The 20,983-nt window shown below is 40.7% G+C and overlaps 1 protein-coding gene and 1 long non-coding RNA gene across 4 annotated transcripts in view; one reads left to right on the top strand and one right to left on the bottom strand.

The window, feature by feature from the left end:
• The window catches only part of LOC111751727 (uncharacterized), a 44,830-nt gene extending 33,641 nt beyond the window's left edge, over positions 1–11,189 (bottom strand). For both annotated transcript variants that reach the window (XR_010322069.1, XR_010322070.1), the window contains exons 1-2: positions 10,745–11,189; positions 10,532–10,651 (exon numbers count right to left, since the gene is read on the bottom strand). This is a non-coding gene — a long non-coding RNA (uncharacterized LOC111751727). The remainder of the gene's footprint in view (positions 1–10,531; positions 10,652–10,744) is intronic.
• Positions 11,128–20,983, top strand: part of USO1 (USO1 vesicle transport factor) — a 119,184-nt gene continuing 109,328 nt past the window's right edge. For both annotated transcript variants that reach the window (XM_003414145.4, XM_010594130.3), the window contains exon 1: positions 11,128–11,355. In XM_003414145.4, coding sequence (XP_003414193.1) covers positions 11,290–11,355 — 66 coding nt within the window. In that variant the 5' untranslated portion in view covers positions 11,128–11,289. The remainder of the gene's footprint in view (positions 11,356–20,983) is intronic.

The following is a 20,983-nucleotide window of genomic DNA, read 5'->3' as shown; positions in this document are numbered from 1 at the left end:
TGTGTCACCCAGGGACTCTCACCTCTCACTCTCTACGCACACACACACACACAAACACACACACACAATATACACGTGTACACATATATGTGTATATAATGAGCCCTGGTGATGCAGTGATTAAGCACTCAGCTGCTAACCAAAGGTGAGCAGTTGGAACCCACCAGCTGCTCCGTAGGAGAAAGATGTGGCAGTCTACTTCCATAAAGATTGCAGCCTTAGAAATCCTATGGGGCAGCTCTACTCTGTCCTATAGGGTTGTTATGAGTCAGAATCGATTTGATGGCAATGGGATTGGTTTTGGTTACGTATGTGTATACATATTTATACATTTGTATACATATACATACAGAGAGAGAGAGAAAGAAGAGAGGGATTTATTTTTAAGAACTGGCTGATGGGATTGTGGAGGCTGGCAAATCCAAAATCTGTAATTCTGGTGATGGGCTAGAAATCCTAGCAGTCTTGTGTCCCAAAATTGGTAGGTCCGGGGAGAGCAAGGAATTTTGGCAGAGTGTCCATGGATAGTATAGGGACAGAATACTCCCTCGGGAAACCTCCATTTTTGCCCTTAAGGCCCTCCACTGACTTGGTCACTCGAGAGGCAAACTCAGTTGGTAGATACCTTTTGCCCTTCACCCTTCCCCTTTTTCCTGCCTAGAATAAGGATGCAATGCTGGAGATGAAGCAGCCAGACTGTAGCCACCAAGATGAAAGCCACTTACTAATAAGGATGATTGAGCAGAAAGATTCCAGCTTGGATCCCAGATGGCATCCCAGAGCCAATGTACTAGCCCTAGACTGCCTAATTTGTTTAAGACACTCTCTAGTTCAGTTTTTTGTTGCTGAGAATGGAATCACAACTCATACAGCAAAGTTAAGCAACTTGCCCCAGGCCACACAGCCCAAAAGCAGCAGGACTAGAATGAAAACCCAGTTCCTGTCTATGTTTGGAAAGCTTCCCTCTCTGTGAAATGGGAATAATAATTTCTAGGACTCCACAGTGAGTTACACACCAGTGAGTACCTATGACAGGGCCTGGCACAAAGGAGAGAGACCCAAATGTTTGCTGAATCAATAGTTTAAAAAACCAAGCACATCTGCTTTCAGTGCTCTGGTATACTGAGCTATTTTTAAGGACTGAAAAATCCATATTTATGTAGGTGTAACACCCTAGCTGCAGATATTAGTCAGCAGTTTCATTCACTTTCTTGGCTCTCTTGACACTCTATCCCTTTCCTCTTCTTTGCCTCCTTTCTGCTTTCTCAGAAGCCCTTCTAACCAGTTGCTATTGAGTTGATTCCAACTCATGGTGACCCCATGGGCATCAGAGTAGAACTGCTCCATAGGGTTTTTGATGGCTGAGTTTTCAGAAGTAGATCACCAGTCCTTTCTCCAAGGTGCCTCTGGGTGGACTCAAGTCTCCAACCTTTCAGTTAGCAGCTGAGGGCATTAACCCTTCGCAACACCCAGGGACTCCTGGAGCCCTAACTAACCAAACGAAACCAGCTGCCATAGAGTCAAGTCCAACCCCACACGTGCACAGCAGAGCTGTACTTCCTGGGGTTTCCAAGGCTCTGACCTTCCGGAAGCAGATCACTGGGGCCTTCTTCTGAGGAACCTCTGGGTAGGTTTGAACAACAATCTTTTAGTTAATAGTTAAGTACTTAACCGTTTGTGCCATCTGGGACTCCTGGAGTCCTTCTAGCCCTCTCTTTATCATTCAGTTCCTACAACTTCACCTCTCCCTAAAAGAGGAAGCAGCTGAGACTGATGAAAAGAGCTCTCTAAATGAATTGGCTCATTTCGCTGGGAAAGGCAGGATTTAGATCACAGGAAGGACCATCTTTCTCAGGCTGGCAGAGAAAGAAATCAAAGCTGCTGTACTCAGGAGCCCTACCTGTCTCAGCAGAGCTGAGCAGCTATCCAGAAGCAGAGGCTCTGAAAGCTCCAGGCAGGAGAGCTAAAATGCCAGAAAGGCATTGAATCTTGGCCAGACCAACCCATCAGAGGTGCCCCTGGACTCTTCTGAAGTTGAAGGAAGCAGCAGAGCTAGAAATCAATAATTTATGTTAAAATGAAAGTTGTTAAATATGTAGTTTCACTGATTAGTTTTAAATGCTATGAATCCAAACTTTTAAAAAAACAAAAAATTCTAATATTTATTATATCACAAAATAAATACCAAAATATCAGTATAGTCATTTGCTCTGACCTAGATAGCAACACACCCTCAGGAAGGAGCTTGCCTACAGCAATGACATAATGAGATGTTAGACTGCAAACTATTTAGGAGTCACTATTTACACATTGGAAGCTCTGCTGGAACCTGTTCAGCATTACTGCAACACATGAGCCTCTACTAACAGACGGGAGGTGGCTGTGCATGACGTACATTGTCTGAGAATTGAACCTGTGTCTCCCACTTGGAAGGTGAGAATTCTCAGGGCTTCCTGACTAAGATGGACTAGGAAGAAAGTCCTGGCTATCTGCTTCCAAAAATCAGCCAATGAAAATCCTGTGGATCTCAACAGTCCAATTTGCAACCGATCACGGGAATGGTGCAGGACAGGGCAGCATTTCTGTTGAACACGGGGCTGCCATATGTCGAGGGCCAACTCGAGGGTAGCTAACAAAACGTTCATGCTGGAGTCCCCGGGTGGTGCAAACAGCTAACGCACTCAGCTGCTAACTGAAATGTTGGAGGTTTGAGTGTATCCAGAGATGCCTCAGACGGAAGGTCTGGCAATCTGCTCCCAAAAAAATCCACCACTGAAAACCCTATATAGCACAGTTTTACTCTGACACACATAGGGTCACCACGAGTCAGAGTCTACTAGAGGGCAAACTAGTTTTTACTGGTTTATTCTGACACTTGGGAAGAGGGAACGGTTCTAGGACTTGGGTCTGGGTTACTAAAGGCTTTGTGGCCACGTACGTATGTGAATATTAGAGGTGGGGTGAGAAAGGTGAAGCTCTTCTAGCTCTCATTACTACCTACAACTAGTATGGTGTTTGTGAGATTCTGGGTAAGGCAGTGTCATGGAATAGTCAGGCTAGAGAAGACTTCTTCACCTCTCTGTGCTCATGATATTCTCATCTTCCACCCCTTTGCACACAGACTCCTGGGCTGCTGGCAGGGAATTATGTCCATGGAAGGTCATACTACTTCCTCTTCTTTCCTCAAACCACCTGGCTAGGCCAACTCTGGACCCTCCATCCAGCATCTGCAAGTCACCGAGCCCAAGGTGATTATCTGTGTGGTGTATACTCCAAGCACAGGCCACTGCACCATACAGTCAACTCAAGAAAAGAGATGAAGCTGAGAGGGAGGGGTTGGAGGTAGGCTGGCTGTGAAAAGTTCTGGTCCAGGTCAGCTACCATCCTGGTGACCTAGAGGCCCAGCCTACTTTGACAGATTACACTCTGATCTCAAGAGACAACCTAGAGTCCCAGGTCGCCCCCTCCCCAACACATACACACCTGGGCCATAGATTCAGGCAAATGCAATGGATCAGCTGCAACTTGCTCGGAGATCACTTCTGCTAAAGGTGGCAGTGACTCCATAATAAATCATCTTAAGCTTCCATGGAATCTCAGCATCAGCCAGTAATGTGAACTTCAAAGGCTTTGGTCTAGCTGTGGGATGGGACAGGGAAAGCATCAACCCCCTCCTGCCTATGCACCGAGCTGGGAGGGGTGGGGAGAGTGGGTGTGAAGATGGCAATCAAAGGTTCCATGGGGAACATGAGGGCCAGGGCCTCGATCTGGTAAATTAGTGCCCTGATAAATAGTTTTATAAAAATTCCTTTGGAAATGAAAATGGAATTTCCTATTTAGGTGTTTCATAAGTAAGCAATTCTGCTGATTGTATTTTCTTAAAAATGGAAACATAGCTGAACTGTACTGTAAAGAGTACGTAAAGCTTTGCTTGCAGATATAAGTACGATACAGTGCAAAATTACTCTTTAATAATGCAACATGATATTTTGAAACTTTTCTCATGCCATAGAACTGGGGCTAGCAATAGGCTAGTGGCACTTACTGCTGGAAACATATTTTAAAAAAATATTGTCAAGCGGTCAAGTCCATCAGGGAACATAGTGAGCATCTATTTTTCTATCCTACATAAATTTTCCCCTAGCAGAGCATTCCAACTTCCTTGGAGAAATATCCCTAAATCTCTTGTTCCTACGACATATGCTTTACACTGAGCCGAGCACTCCCACTCCTTGCTTTAGGTATCACAGATGAAGCCACATCTGAAGTAATAGCCTTTTCAGTTACATGAGCCAATAATGTTTGTATTGAGTCCTATTACAGGGTGACACCATTAACTGTTCAGTTAAGACACTGATGATATACACAAAGATTTTCTGGGTCTCTTTCAGCTAACTTTTATTGAGTACTTACTATGTTTCAAGTACTAAGCGCTAAGCACTTAAAGATATTATCCTCACATCAACCACATGGGGTGGTTACTATCATTACTACTTTCTTATATTTAAGGAAATGGAGGCATAAAAAAAGTTGAGTAACTTGCTCAAAAGCCAAGTAGCTAGAAAAAGGTACAGCAGAGATTTGAGCCCTGGACTCTCGAGTATGTCTTCTTAACTACTCAACTATTCCAAATCCTTGCCTTGGCCGTATATCCTAAGAGAGATGCCTGTCCAACATCTTAAAGCTTCTCAATCTTTTTGTTCAAATGAAACAGGGAGGATAAAAAATGAAACTGGTAAAACGAAGCAGATGGCCCAGAATCCTCTTTCTTGCACCCTCCTTTCCCAAGACATTCCCAGGGTTTTTAAAAACATATTGTGGAGATCACTTCACAGAATACAATAAGCAAAGGTGAGGAAGCGTTTTATGTATGTTTCTGAAACAATCTCTAAGAAACATTAAGTGGGAAAAAGCAAGATGCAGAAGATGTGTACGATCTGTTTCATTTGTACATGTGTGTAAAACAAGAGAGAGAAGAGAGGGATTGGGATTACATATACACATTTGTATACCTGGAAGGATATATAAGGCTTGTTTACATTGATTGCCTGGGTGGCCAAGGATCCATAGAGACACTTTTCACTGTACACCTTTTTGTACGTTTTATTTTAACCATGAGAATGCATTGCTTGTTTGGGAAAAAAAAAAGTTTTTCTTTGAAAGAAGAGAAAACCATTGCATTAATGCACTGAATCTCAAAGCAAGGTGAGCTGACCATGAGGAGGCGGAGACTATTCTCCTGATGGGCTGAGATCTGATCCTAAAAATATAAACTCTTCCTTCCATAGACATCCAATTTTTCTAATTCATTTTTACTCGTAATTAAGTGAGTCATTAAGGATCACCAAAATTTGGAATTCATAAACATAATTATCATGCAAATAAAATTTTCTGAGGGCCTTAGTTCAGCCTCTTATTGAGGAAGTCTAAACCCTTTGCCTGTCAAGTCAATTCTGACACATAGCAACCCTAAAGAACAGAGTAGAATTGCTCCATGGAGTTTCCAAGAAAGCAGCTGGTGGATTTGAACTGTCGACCTTTTGATTAGCAGCCAAGCTCTTAACCACTGTGCCACTAGGCCTCCTTGAGGAAATCCAGTGCCATGTAATGCTTAACAACATTGCAGAATTTCTACTCCCACATACACAGGCTAACAGTAGGAGTTCCCCCATTTTGGAAATTCATTCATCCAATAGAGTTACCAAGCACTGACTATGTGCCAGAGACTATGCTAGGCCCTGGGGATAAAGCAGTTTATAAAAGGACTAAAGTCCTGGCTCTTATGGGGTGTTATGGATTCAATTATATCCCTCTAAAATATGTGTCAAGTCCTAACCCCAAACCTGTAAGGGACCCTAACTACTTCTGAATTACAAAAAGAGCAGAATAGACACACACAGGAGAAGAAAGACATTAAGGAACACCAAAGAACATCAAGGATTGACAGCAGTAACCAGAAACTAGGAAAGAGGCCACAGAAGGGATCAACACAGCAAGACTCTGATTTGGACTTTTAGCCTCCAGAACTGTGAAAAAATAAATTTCTGTTCTTTAAAGCCATTCATCTGTGGTATTTCTGTTACGGCTGCACCAGGTAACAAAAACATGAGGTTTATGTACTGGTGAGAGGAAATAAGACAATAAACAAGATAAATATGTGTAATTTATATTTCATGAATTCTAAAAGGCACATTTCCTACATTTTATGAGGCCTGAAATTGGGATGCATCTCTCACTAGATGGCATCTTAGAATTGGTAGGTTTTTTTTTGTTGTTGTTGTTGTCTTCCCCTTTCTCTGTGGTACATTTGATGGCATCTTAGATCTGGTAAAATATGGAAGAATAGTGTATCAGACTAGTAACTGCTACAGAAAAAAAAAAAAGCAGGGTATTAGTACGTGGAGGTTACAACTTAGAACGGTCAGGGAAGACTTCTGTAAATTTGAGCAAAGACTTTAAAGAGGGTGAAGGTGTGAGCCATTCTGATACGTGGGTGGAATAATAAGCACCAAAACACAGGAAAGACCAAGTGCAAAGGCCATGAGGTTGAAGCAAGTTTCAGGAACACCAACGAAGTCAGCATGGCTGGAGTGAAGTGTGAGAGAATGTAGCAGAAGACGAGACCAGGGAGATAACAGAGGTACCAGATTATATTTAAAAAAAAAAAAACAAAACCCACTGCCGTTGAGTTGATTCCGACTCATAGCAACCCTATAGGACAGAGTAGAACTGCCCCATAGAGTTTTCAAGGAGCGCCTGGCGGATCTGAACTGCCGACCTCTTGGTTAGCAGCGATAGCACTTAACCACTATGCCACCAGGGTTTAGAAGGCTTTATAGGCCAGAGGAAGAACCTCACCCTCCTACTTAGTGCATGATCGCCATCTTGCATCTAGAGAAGTAGAATAACACAGTGTATAGTACAGGCTTTGGAGCCAGATTGCTGAGTTTGAATCCCACCCCAGCCACTTCCCACTGGTGTGACTTTGGGCAAGTTACCTCTCTATGCCTGTTTTCCCCATCTGTAAAGCAGAACTAATAACACTACCCACCTCATAGGGTAAATTACTTTATGAAAAGCACTTTCATCATAGCCTAGCAAATAAGAAGCACTATTTGGAGCCCTGGTGGCATAGTGGTTAAGAGCTACAGTGAGCTATGGCTGCTAAACAAAAGGTCAGCAGTTCAAATATACCAGCCACTCCTTGGAAACCCTATGGGACAGTTCTGCTCTGTCCTAGGGTTGCTATGAGTCGAAATCGACTCAACAGCAATAGGTTTAGTTCGTTTTTTGATCTATGTACTTGCTATTATTATTGATTGCTTATATGAATTTCAATTGCTGCTAGCCTTGCTTTTAATTATAAATGCCTTAGTTTAGCTTCATCATTATCAATTTAATTTTTGCTGTGCGTCGTTTGGTTAATGGTAGTAATTCATAATTGTATCAACAAAGTTTTTGGACATTGATTTTCCAGTAACTAGTCTTTAAAATCTGCATAATTAAACACAAATTATCTTATCTACGGGTACTCCTGAGCAGGTACATACAAACTCCACGCAGCTGTACCCCCAACCAAAAGCAATCTGGTGCAGTGACATTTTATTGCTATTTCTGAATTTTCCACCAAAAAGTAGGAAAGGATGGGTGAAGTCGGCCACAAAAGAAAAGCCACTAAACTACAAGGTCTCGAAGAAGCAATAGGTGAAGGAAAAAAAAAAAAAGATTTCAAATCTATGAATTTTGTTAGTTGCCAGGTTTTGTTTAGGAAAAAAAAAAAATATATATATATATATGTTTTTATTTACCCAAATTAAAATTTAGGATTCTTTGTGCATTTTCATGATGCATGGCATTCTTATTCTGAATTCTTAAATTTATGAAAGAAGTATAATGGTGTAAGTCCTACAGTCACAATTTTTTCATGTTTTCTCTTTATTTAACAAATGGTTCTTGAACATCTACAATGTTAAAAGAATTATGTGAGATGATTAAAGGATACAAACAGGAATAAGAGGTGGTCCCTGGCTTTTCTCTATAAAATCAGTGAGAGCAGATTAATACATAACCCCCTTTCTCTTAAATAAGGAGTCCATTTCATGGTTGCTGTGTAGTGATGATACCTCTGCTTTCATTTGGGGGACAAATGAGCAACTGCCCTCTCTCTGCATCCCCTTGAGGGTAGAGGTAGCAAGCAGCTCCACCTTCCCTTCATCCCCCTTTCTGAGACGCCAGAACAGAAGCAAGACTGAGAGGCCAGGGAACTTGACCCTGCCCTCATCTCCTCTGCACTCAACTGTCCATGCCCCCTGCTCATAATCCTTCCTTTCCAGGCGATACTGTCAGGGAAGAAACAGGTCAAATGAAGTAAAAACTCACATTAGCTTGTTAGTGATGGCTATGGGTTGAATTGTGTCCTCCAAAAAAGATATATGGAAATTCTAACCCCGAATACCTGTGAACGTGACCTTATTTGGAAATAGGGTCTTTGCAAATGCAATCAAGTTAAGATGAAGTCATCAGGACATCCATATGGCTGGTGTCCTTATAAGAAGAGGAGAAGAGACACAGACACACAGGAGAATACCCTGTGATGATGGAGATAGACTGGAGTTACCAGTTACGCTGCCACAAGCAAAGGAGCACCTGGGGCTATCGGAAGCAGGAAGAGACAAGGAAGTATCTTCCCCTAGAGCCTTCAGAGAGAACATGGTGCTGCTAACACCCTGAATTGGGTCTTCTAGCCTCCAGAACTGTAAAAGAATAAATTTCTGTTGTTTAAAGCCACTCAATTCGTGGTGTTTTGTTACAGCAGCCCTTGGAAGCTAATACAGTGACCTACTGTACACACCACAGTTTAAAACACAGTCAGATATATGACAAGGCTGGCATCTTAGGACACCTTTGCTAACAAGTCAAGGCACTGTTATTTATTACCAAATAATATGCACAGTAGACATCTGTGAGCCCCACTTCATCTTGGAGCCTCATCCCCAACAATGCAGAGTGGGACTTAGGGAAGAGGTGAGGCTCAGGAAGGAGTAGGGCTCAGGAAGGGGAGAGGCTTAGGGAATGGGTGAGGTTGTTTTTGTACTCACTACTTGGTAATAAAAATGCAGAGCATTTATTGGTTACCTTTTTTAGGTGACAACAAAATCACCCTATAGAAAATGTCTGAAGCAAAACGTCAAGTGTCTGGTTTTAAAGTAGAGGACGATGTTTAGCATGCAGTACTTTTGGCAGTATGATCCCACCATTCTCCACATGGTCCAGGCTTAAAATCTTGGCCTTAGGAAAAGGACTTACACCACAACCTTTGTGATATGTGTTACCTACAATTCCACTTACAGGTGACAATATTCATATAGTTTTTCAATGATTTACTCATTGATGCAACAACATCACCTTCTACGAGACAGTGAAAAAGAGATGCAAAAATGAGTAACACAGTCCCTGCCCTTAACAATTTAGTTTAACAAGCATTTACTGAGTGCCTGCTATATATTAATAACTGCAAAGTGCTAGTATATAGATATACGTTTGAATTTCAGGAAAAGCTCTGAGGAGATGATGAGAGAGTTGAGTGTTAAGAACTAGCAGGAGTTTGCTTGAAGAAGAGGAGAGAGGGGAAGGGACCATCTAGGCATAATAATGGCCTGAGTATGTGGGAGAAATGGGAGCTGGCAAGGCAGGCAGGAGCCAGATCATAGGAGGTGCTGTATGCCAAGGTAAGGAGTTTGGATTTTATTATGGAGAGAACATGGACCCACTAGATGGTTTTATAAACAAGAGTGACATGAACAGATGTTTTGTCATTGTTGGGCTTGGTCAGCAGTGGACTAGACACCAGAATGGAGGGAAGCCAGGGTTGCAAGCAGACAGAGGAGTTAGAAGGCTCTTGCCATAATTGTGAGAAATGATGGGAATATAAACTATGTCAGAGGCAGAGAGGATGAAGAGCAGAGTATCTATTCGGGAAATATTCGATAAACAGAAACCATAGGACTTGACTATTGGACAAGTGGGTTGAAATTCAGAGTCTAAGATTCCTCCCAGCTTCTTCCTTTGGCTTAGGCAATCATTTGGACAGTGGTACTATTGATCACTGTAGGTAGGGCACACAGTGGAAGAAGTACATTGATTTTTTTTTTTTCCTTAAGCGAGGCTAGGAAAGATGAGTTCAATTTTAAATGCTGACTCGAGACCAGCAGGGAATTCAAACGAGAGGGGCATGCGTCAGTTAGCTAACTAGACCCTGTGCCTTTTAACCTCAAAAAATTTACGAGACTTTTCCAGAAGGATGTGTACCTGGCAACTTCATTGCGAAAAGAACAAGGCATGCCTACTTCAAAAAAATGGCATTTTTCCAAGTTAAGAAAAAAAGAACACTACAAATGCGGGAGTTGAGAGTTAATAATACAACGTTTTGCTACCAATTTCCAAATTGACAGTCCAGATCAATCTACTTCTCTACGAAGCTACATGCAAGGTTCAATGTTTCCTTCTTACACACTTGAAAATAGCGGTGTACCTGGTGTTTAGATCTAGGAATTCCTTCTAGCAGGCTTGAAGAGCAACAGCTGAGAAATGCGCCCTCCAGTGGCCGAGGAAGGAGGGGGCTCTAGCACCCTTTTTACCACCAAACAAAGCCCTGTGAAGAAATACAATTTACTAAGATCAGAAGGCCATAGCGCTCGTACTGCTAAACCTCAAACAGGCGTTTCCAGGGACCTGGACACCTTACCTGTCACGTCGGCCGGGGGAAAATTTCGCTTTCGACTCAACAAAATACGACCCCAGACTTGACAGCCTGCAGTAAGCCCCGCTCCGCGACAATTAAAAACCTAGCAAGCCAAAACGCGCAGACTATCTGGATCGCCTCCTACGGGCTGGGCTGGGCTACGGCCACGTGGGTGGCTGGGGCTAGCAGGAGCTGCCCTCAAAGGGAGGGGGTGGAGGCGTGGCCCTGCGGCGGGAGGCGGGGCCTGGGCACCGGGCGGGGCTTGGGTGGCCCTCCTGAGGCGGGCCTCTTTTAGCCTACTCTCCCCCTTTGCCTTCGCCCTTCGAGCCGCCACGTAATGCCACGTCCCCGCGCATGCGCGTCTCGGCCGGTGGTGGAGGCTGTTTCCGGGCTTCGGGGGCTGGAGCGGCCGCCGAGTAAGAGGTGGTGGTGCCGGCGGCCGGCTAGGGCAGGGTGCGGGCTTGGGGGCCAGGCACTGCGAAAGACAGGAGAAGTTGTCTTTTTTTCTATTCCGCAGGGGCTGGTAGAGCCCGTGACTGAGCGGCAAGATGAATTTCCTCCGCGGGGTAATGGGGGGTCAGAGTGCCGGACCCCAGCACACCGAAGCCGAGACGGTGAGAGGAGCGACGGATCCGGGACTTGGGCAGGGTCCAGGCAGGGACTGGGGCGGAGAACTCGGAGGCCTGGAAGGTCGCCTCCTTAGCTCCATCGTGGGTTGGGGTCCCCACGCCGGCTCCCCCCTTGCCTCCCTTCCTCTCCTGAGACCCCGGAGTTATCCGCTCACACCCCCAACGCAGCCCCCACCGCGGCGACTCGGCCAGGCTGACAGCCGCGCCCCGCAGCTCTGCAGGCCCGACGAGGAGGTGGTCCTCGGGTGATACCGCCCGGGAAAGGGACGAATCCCGGCCAGAGGTTGCCTGACCTATCTCCCACGCCCCTCGAGGCCCGGGGCTCCTCCCTCCTTCCCTTTTGTGGGTGTCTTTACACCGCCAGAGAGGGACCTGAAGTCCTGCTCTGTCCTTCGCAGTCTGGAATCAGGGAGTTGGGGAAGACTGCAAGAAGGTTTAAAACCCAGCTGTTGACCAGAGCATGTGGCTAAGAATAAAACGCTAGTTTGGGGCACAAAGCCACCTGCTCCTGTCTCTTCAACTGGAAGGAAGGTCGTTTTTCGAGGTGATATAAGTTCAAACACCGCTTTTTCGGCTCACCTAAATATATGTCATTTGGTAAATAACTTGTTTGGGCGTTGTAGGGAATCTTTCGCGCTCAAACGGCATTGGAGACACATCTGCTTTCTCTCATTCATCCCGGTCTGAACTCCTGGTGACACGATTTGCAGCGTCATTTAAAAAAAATTGTTAGTACCTGAAAACAGTATTTGATCGTTGCTTATCTTGCAGGTTTAAATTTAATTTTGAAGTTTGGTAAGTGCCTCCTGAAAATGAGTATGTAAGACATTTAAAAAAAAATAAACTTTTTACTTCTGAGTAATTCTAAGTTTACAGAAAAGTGGCATAACTTTGTTGCTAGGCTCCAGAAGAATAGTTAAGAGTAGCTTTCATTCGTCAAGCTCTTACCTTGAGCTAGGTACTGTGCTGAGCTCTTTATATTCTACATTCTCCTTTAATCTTTAACAACCCTGCAAGATAGATGATAGTATCCTCATTTTACAAAGGAAGTAATGAAGGTTAGAGAAGTTAAGTAACAGCTGGGATTCAACCTGAGTTTGCCTTACTCTAAAGCCTAGGCTTCACTCCTGAAGCCCATATTTTAATACTTAGATGGAAAGAAGTTTGGACATTTATATAATGCAAGTAACATTAGCTGCACAGATCTAAGTTAGAACTGTTTAAAGCAGAAGCTGAAAATAAGATTTATTTTTCTCTCATACACACGCAACTAGTATTTGGCTTCTCTTGGCCTTTTTTTTTTTTTTTTTTTTGTCCATTCCCACATGGCCACAAGACAGCTGAGCTGTCCTATTAGAAGAACATGCTCTCAAAAAAAAAAAAAAAAAGGGAACATGCTGTTTCCAGATTACCACAGTCGCTCTCTCCAGATTACTGTAGCCATGGCCTACCTTTTTAGTTTTTTTTTTTCCCCCCCATTTACTTTACTTGTCTGGCATTTATGTTAGAGACCCCAAGTTTTAAAGTGTGGCTTATTAGAGCTTGTTTTGGAGTTATACCTTTATTGGAATCCTGGCCTTGCACCCTCTGATGGGACTGCACAGGCAAGAGTTGGCTGATATCCTGTAAAGTGAGAAGTGCCTGCTCTTCAGGGTTATAATGAGGATTAAGTGAAATAAGAAATGGAGCCTGACACTTTGTAGGTGCTCAATAAGAGGTAGTTTTTATTACATATGGGTTAGAGGAAGAATACCTTCTTTTTTTTTTTTTTTGTTGCTAGTTTTCCTTGTCATGGTGGCTTCTATAGAAAAGGTATAGAATTCATAGGGAATGGGATTTTAAAGCTGGAAGGACCCTTAGAGATCATTCAGGTCTAACCCCCTTATCTTCCAGGATAGGAAGTTGAGGCACAGAACCCTAAAGGTGTTTGCACCGTAATTCAGAGTTGGGATTAGAAGAACACTTTGATCTTACTACAGTGAATGGGACAACATAGTTTTTAATATCATGGTTTCAGAATGAAGCTTGAGTATCACTTGTGTATATAAACTAAAAGGAAAGTAAGGGTGCTTGATCTTGCCTAGCTTTAAGGATATACACTCAAAATTAGGAAAGTAGTCTGTTACAGTATGAATAAAATTTGTTTCACTATCATTCCATAAGTAGGTATAGCAGGTATGAGGAGTCATGGGTTACTAAATTAAAAGTATTTATGTAGCATCAGTAGAATGTAGTACAATATTAGACTTTTTATTGGTGAGTTGATCTAGCCTGGATATTTGAGTTGCTAGAGCTTAGAACCTCTACCTTCTATACACCCACTTCTCCCTTATCGATATGGTTAGATTTCATAGAAAATTGACATTATGCAAAAATGGAGGATGACTACATCATGACATAACTGCCATATTGCATCATTTACATAACTACCAAATTACATCATTACATAACTGCCAAGCCACTGAGAATCATGGCCTAGCCAAGTTGACATATAATCTTAACCATCACAACCAGCATTATCCTTTGCCTCACATCTCGGCATTTGTTACTGCCAGATGTTTGTCATTAATGCACAAAATAGTTGGAGGTAGAGTTTTTACTACTGTAAATGTGAAATGTCAGATAACGAGAGTCCTTCAGTGAGGGGTAGGTGTATTATCATTTTGTAACTGTGGCTTTCCATCTCTCTCTCTTTTTCACATGGAAGTCTTCTTTTCTTACCTCTGTCTGAATTCTACCTGTTCTTCAAATCTCATCATAAATGCCTTCTGTAATTTGCACCCTTCTTTCCCCCACCAGACTGCAGATAATCTTTATCATCTGAGCTTTCTTTGGATTTTAACTGGGTTATTAATTTCTTATGCTTTCTACCACTGTCTACCATTTATATATGTTTCATTCTTAAGTTACTTAAGAAACTTAAGACTCTTGAGTTTCTTTAGGGCAAGTTTCATATAGATTTTAATCTTTGTTTTTCCATAGTAATAGATGCTCAATAAATATTTGTTAAATGAATTAATTATAGTTTTGTATGAAATAAGTCACAGATCTATAATCATAAAAAAAAATAATAATAACAGCTTATAAATTCCTAGGTTCTAAAACAGTATTTTTTAAAGACAGTAGAAATCAAAGTTATGGAATGACTGAAGTTCATTATGTCAGACTTTTTACTAAGTCTGCTTTGACTGCTTTCCTGCTTTTTCTTCATGTCTTCTAAATGTGTGAGAGTTATATTACTGACTGTATAGTAACTAGCTTTTCTTACCCTACCCCGAGTTAAGCTCGGGACTGCTGTTAATATTAATGCTCTTCAGAACTAATAAAGTATTAATTGACATGATAGTCAATAATTGTACAAAGTCCTGGATGTTTTAAGTGCAGGATTTTTATCCATGTTTTATCATATTTTAGAGTCAAGTACTTTTTAATTTGATGTCTCTTATTTACTTCAGGTAGAGAAAAGACAGTAATTTCTGATGCTTGAAGCCTCCTTAGCCATGACATACTTTGCTGGGTGAAAATAAACACTATCATAGTAAAAATTCTACTCGTGCTTTTAAATGCTCATGACTAAAATTTCTATCTACCTTCCAACTAGTATCTTTTTTAAAAACTAGTTTCTTGAAAAAAAACAAGTATAGACTATAAAAAAAAAAAATATGTAGTGATAAATCACAAGGCATTTTATGTTCTCAGATTGGATCCTGAGGGCATAAAAGTTGATAAAGTCCAGGAAAAGTACAGAATATCTATACTGCTATGGTGTCTCTTCTTAGATCGAACTTGGATCAGCTGGGTCAGAAAGCAAAAGGGCCAATAATGCAGGGACAGCTTGTACTTTCTTTTAATAAAAATTGTTATTAAGGAATGTGGGCTTAAATTTAGACATACCTGTGGTTTGGTCGAGCACATTTTATACTGTGTTACTATAAATGTATAGTCTGAAACTCCTATTTGAGTTGATGTTTCATATTCTTCTTTAATAACCAGGTCAGTGTCATAACTGATGGGTGTTTTCTCTCAGCTAGTCTTGCAGTAATTATGTCAGAGAAAACCATGATGATTTGTGTTTTGATCACTTATATCCAACCACAGACATCCCTTATATTCTTTTAAGTAGTATCTGTTGAGTACTGCATGGCTTATGCAGATTGTTTAGGGTGGTTTAAAAAAAAAAAAAAGAGAATCGTTTAAATTTTAAACGCCCTAGTGTTACCAAAGTGACCAAAGTGTGTTCCGAGGAAAGTTAATAGATGTACTTGAAAAAAAGAATTTTGTCACCAAAGAAGTATGCTGTGTGATGCTTAAAAACAAACAAAAAAACTCTTAATATTTATATAAGGCTTGTTTGGCAGACACTTTTTATACAGGGAATATTTTCAAGATGACAATTTATAAAATAAGTATTCCTCCGTTAGAGGTCCTCCATTTCAGAAGCTTTGTGGAGTTCATGAAGTATTGCCATTTAAATACCTAAATGATAAAATAAGTCCTGACGTCTTGTGGTTTGAGAGTTAATTCTAATCGCGCTTGAATCTGATTATCTTTTGGGAGACCACTACCCCCAGTGCCATCGAGTCGATTCAGACTCAAAGAGAGAATATCAAAATTTCGTATACAAATTTGTTGACAGCGAATACTGTTTCTATTTATGTATTTACCATGTATTAAGCTGACTTTGTATTCTGCTTTTTGTTTGTGGTGGATATTATATAGAGACGACATATTTCTGTTTTTATACCGCAGGCAGAAATGCCATAAACTTTCTTTATATGGAAAGTTATTCACCTTTAACTTGGAAACTTTTGTAGTGTTAGACTTTCAGATGCTAGCATCTGTGATGGGTTATTTGGTAGACAAGTCTCATTATGAAGCCTCCGTTAGAAGGATGTCCTTTTGAAAAGCATAGTTCATTTCTTACAGAAAGCATGGAGAATAAATGAAGCAGTATATTACTTTGGCTATTTATATGTAATTGTAATGGAAATGTATTGTGTTGGACTCATCAGATTCATCCACATGGAAACTGGTGTTTGACCTTGTAGTGTTCCTACTTTTTTTTTTTAGGTTATGATAATTTAGGTTATCTAAAGACAAGATTGGCTTTTTGTTCTTTTTGTAAAGTTTTCTTATAGAGTTTGACTTAAAAATAAGTTTAATCTTATCTCTAAAATAGTAATTTTTTAAGTTTATTTAAACAGTATAAATGAATTGATTTGTTATCTGTTAGTTAACATGAATTATTTTAGTTCTGTAGTAAGCGGCTATGGTTGGGAAGCTTTCTCCAAAGAAGGTTAGAACTGTGCTATAAGCTTTATGTAATTTATATCATCAAATAAGGTGATATTAGGTGGCTAATAAATATTTGTTGAGTACGTTATTGAAGAGTTAGAATTAGATTTTTTTTTTTTTTTTTAATGTAGTTGCTATTCCTGTCCTTCATTTTTGTGTCTGTTAAGTAGTTGGTGAGTGCCAAAGGAAATGATGGATTTCTGCTAGGAATTGTGAGAAAATATTGCATACTATATGCTGACAGTGACTTTTGAACTGTAAGTGTACCTTCATCATCCTAGTTCTGTGCTGTCTGCTTTTTTTCCCTTTTCATTGGTTTTTAATTTTTGCATTTCTTCATCTCCGTTTTCTTTCTTAGTCACTCCTATCCCCAACTAAATGGCATTTTTGGTTAGCAACACAAACAAAACTTTAAATCAACTGGTTTTTAGACTTGTTCTTATGCCCAGTTTATCAATTCTTGGTGGGATTATTTGTCCTTTTCATATTTTGCTTGGTAAGTGGAATTGTGAAATCTCACATAATGATTACTGAAAACAAAAGTTTTGATTCATAGTCTGCATGAGCTGAATGATGTTATATGTACTATTTATTAATTAGATTTTTAATTTTTTTATTATAAAAATAATACGTGATTATATTCATGGAGCAAAATGAGTACTACTGATGTTTAAATCCTCTTTGACCATCTCCAACCTCAGTTCCTTTTTTCCTGAGTTAACCACTGCTATTGTTGTTACGGCTGCTAACCAAAGGGTTGGCAGTTTGAATCCACCAGGTGCTCCTTGGAAACTCTATGGGGCAGTTCTACTCTGTCCTATAGGGTTGCTATGAGTCGGAATTGACTTGACGGCACTGGGTTTGGTTTTTTTGGTTTATTGTTATTGTTAGGTTCCATCAAGTCAATTCCGACTCACAGCAACCCTGTAGGACAGGGTAGAACTGCCCCATGGGGTTTCCAAGGAGCAGGTGGTGAATTTGAACTGCTGACCAGATCGCTTAACCACTATGCCGCCAGGGCTCCACTGCTATTAGTTTGATATAAATCCTTCCAGACCTTTATGCATAGAAACATTCATTTAGGTAATAAGAATTATATATTTGTATGGACATATTTCTTTTTTACGTAAATGATATACTGTTGATAATGTTCTGCAGTCTTGCAGATTTTTCCATGTTAAAACATATAGAGCTACTTTATTGGATTATTGAAAATGCTTATTTTTCAGTTACTTTTGTTAATTATATTATACTGTCTTTTACCAGACTATGAAAGCTTAATAACAGCATCCATATTTAATTCTTCATTGTGTCTGTCTCTGAGCACCTAATATCTAGTTAGCATGATATGAATTAGTTGAAGGACTGCTGTCTCTTGAATTTTCCTTATTATCACCCCTTTCTGGTCCTTCTAAATAAAGATAATGCTGGATTAAATTTTACTCAGTTTTTTTTTTTTTCTTTTTAGAAATGTTTTCTGTTAATATTTAGTATTTTGTTCTTTCATGAAAGGGATACAAACTCAAATTCCAACAGCATCGGTGGGGTAACATTATTGTCAGTGAAGCAAGTCAGGTCAGAGAGCAAGCTAGGGTCTGGGATGGAGGTGGAGCCTAACTTGAAGATGTTGCCGGTACTCAGCTGTAGCCACTTGTTTCTGAAAATGTAGGCCCAGAGAGCCACTTTAATGTAGTGGTTGAGCGCTTGAACTGCTGCTGTTTGAATCCCATCTCACCACTTACTAGTTTTGTGAACTTAGACAAGTTGCTTAGCCACCATACCTCCCATTTCCTCATCTTTAAAATGTGGATAATAATGGTACCCATCTTAAAGGGTTTTTGTGAAGATTAAATTAAAAAATATAAAGCCCTTACAAACAGAGCTAGCACATCCATAGTATGTGGTACAAATACCATAATTTACCAATTCTGAGGTACGTGTTAGCATTTAAGCATCTTTGAAATCAGGGTCAGTCTTGTAATTATAATTGGTGATATTTTTTCTTGGTGATACATTATAAAATGGTTGGTCTTACAATTCATGGCTCTTTGTTGTTGTTAGGTGCCATAGAGTTGTTTCCTGCTCGTAGTGGCACTATATACAACGGAATGAAACACTGCCCAGTCCTGCGCCATCCTCACAGTGGTTGCTGTGCTTGAGCCCATCATTGCAGCCGCTGTGTCAATCGTCTCCTTGGGGGTCTCCCTCTTTTTCAGTGACCCTCTACTTTACCAAGCATGATGTCTTCCTCCAGGGACTAATCCAGAGTATGTGAGACATAGTCTTGCCATCCTTGCTTCTAAGGAGCATTCTAGTTGTACTTCTTTCAAGACAGATTTTATTCTTTCAGTATTCTTTGCCAACGCCACAATTCAAAGGCATCAACTCTTTAGTCTTCCTTATTTATTGTCCAGCTTTCACTTGCATGTGAGGCAATTGAAAATACCATGGCTTGGGTCATGCACACCTTAGTCCTCAAGATGACATCTTTGCTTTTCTACACCTTAAAGAGGTTTTTTGCAGCTGACTTGCCCAATGCAATGTGTCTTTTGATTTCTTGACTGCTGCTTCCATGGGTGTTGATTATGGATCTAAGTAAAGTGAAATCCTTGACAACTTCAATCTTTTCTGTGTTTATCATGTTGTTGCTTATTGGTCCAGTTGTGAGGATTTTTGTTTTCTTTATATTGAGGTGTAGTCCATATTGAAGGCTGTGGTCTTTGATCTTCATCAGTAAGTGCCTCAGGTCCTCTTCACTTTCAGTGAGCAAGGTTGTATCATCCATATAACACAGGTTGTTAAAGAGTCTTCCTCCTGTCCTGATGCCCTGTTCTTCATGTAGTCCACTTCTCAGATTATTATTTGCTCAGGGTACAGATTGAGTAGGTATGGTGAAAGGATACAACCCTGACGCACACCTTTCCTGACGCAGTATCCCTTTGTTCTGTTCCAACGACTGCCTCTTGATCCATGTCCAGATTCCTCCTGAGCACAGTTAAGCGTTCTGGAATTCCCATTCTTCACAGTATTACTCATAATTTGTTATGATCCAGTGGAATGCCTTAGCACAGTCAGTAAAACACAGGTAGACATCTTTCTGGTATTCTCTGCTCTCAGTCAGGATCTATCTGACATCAGTAATGATATCTCTGGTTCCACATCCTCTTCTAAAGCCTGCTTGAATTTCTGGCATTTCCCTGTCAATACACTGCTACAGCGCTTTAGAATGATCTTCAGCAAAATTTTGCTTCCGTGTGATATTAATGATATTGTTTGATCATTTCCATATTTGGTTGGATTACCTTTCTTGGGAATATGCATAAATATGGATCTCTTCCAGTCAGTTGGCCAGGTAGCTGTCTTCCAATTTCTTGGCATAGATAAGTAAGCACTTCCAGCGCTGCGTCTATTTGTTTGAAACATCTCAATTAATATTCCATCAGTTTCCTGAGCCTTGTTTTTTGCCAATGCCTTCACTCCAGCTTGGACTTCTTCCTTCAATACCATCGGTTCCTGATCATATGTCACCTCTTGAAATGTTTCAACGTCTACCAGTTCTTTCTGGTGACCCTGTGTATTCCTTCCATTTTCCTTTTAATGTGTCCTGCGTTGTTTAATATTTTCCCTATAGAATCCTTCAGTATTGCAACTCAAGGCTTGAATTTTTTCTTCAGTTTGTTCAGCTTGAGAAATTCTGAGGGTGTTCTTCCCTTTCGATTTTCTATCTCCAGGTCTTTACACATGTCATCATAATACTTTATCTTTTCAAGCTACCGTTTGAAATCTTCTGTTCAGCTCTTTTATTTCATCATTTTTCCTTTTGCTTTAGCTACTCAGTGTTCAAGAGCAAGTTTTAGAGTCTCTTCTGACATCAGTTTAGGTCTTTTCTTTCTCTCCTGTCTTTTTAATGACCTGTTGTTTTCTTCTTGTATGATGTCCTTCCACAACTCATCTGGTCTTCAGTCATTAGTATTCAATGTGTCAAATCTGTTCTTGAGATGGTCAGTAAATTTAGGTGCAATATACTCAAGGTCGTACTTTGGCTCTCGTGGACTTGTTCTAATCTTCTTCAGTTTTGGCTTGAACTTGCATACGACTGATTGATGATCTTTTCCGCAGTCTGCCCCTGGCCTTGTTCTGACTGATGATATTGAGCTTTTCCATAGTCTCTTTGCACAGAGGTAGTCAATTAAATTTCTGTGTATTCCATCTGGCGATGTCCATGTGTATAAAAAAAAAAAAAATAGTTGCTGTTTATGTTGGTGAAAAAGGTGTTTGCGATGAAGAAGTTATTGGTCTTGCAAAATTCAATCATACG

This window comes from Loxodonta africana, chromosome 5, assembly GCF_030014295.1.
Source record: "Loxodonta africana isolate mLoxAfr1 chromosome 5, mLoxAfr1.hap2, whole genome shotgun sequence".
Classification (NCBI taxonomy): Eukaryota; Metazoa; Chordata; class Mammalia; order Proboscidea; family Elephantidae; genus Loxodonta; species Loxodonta africana.
Note: the sequence above shows the minus strand (reverse complement) of the source record. Positions and strands in the feature narration are given on the sequence as shown.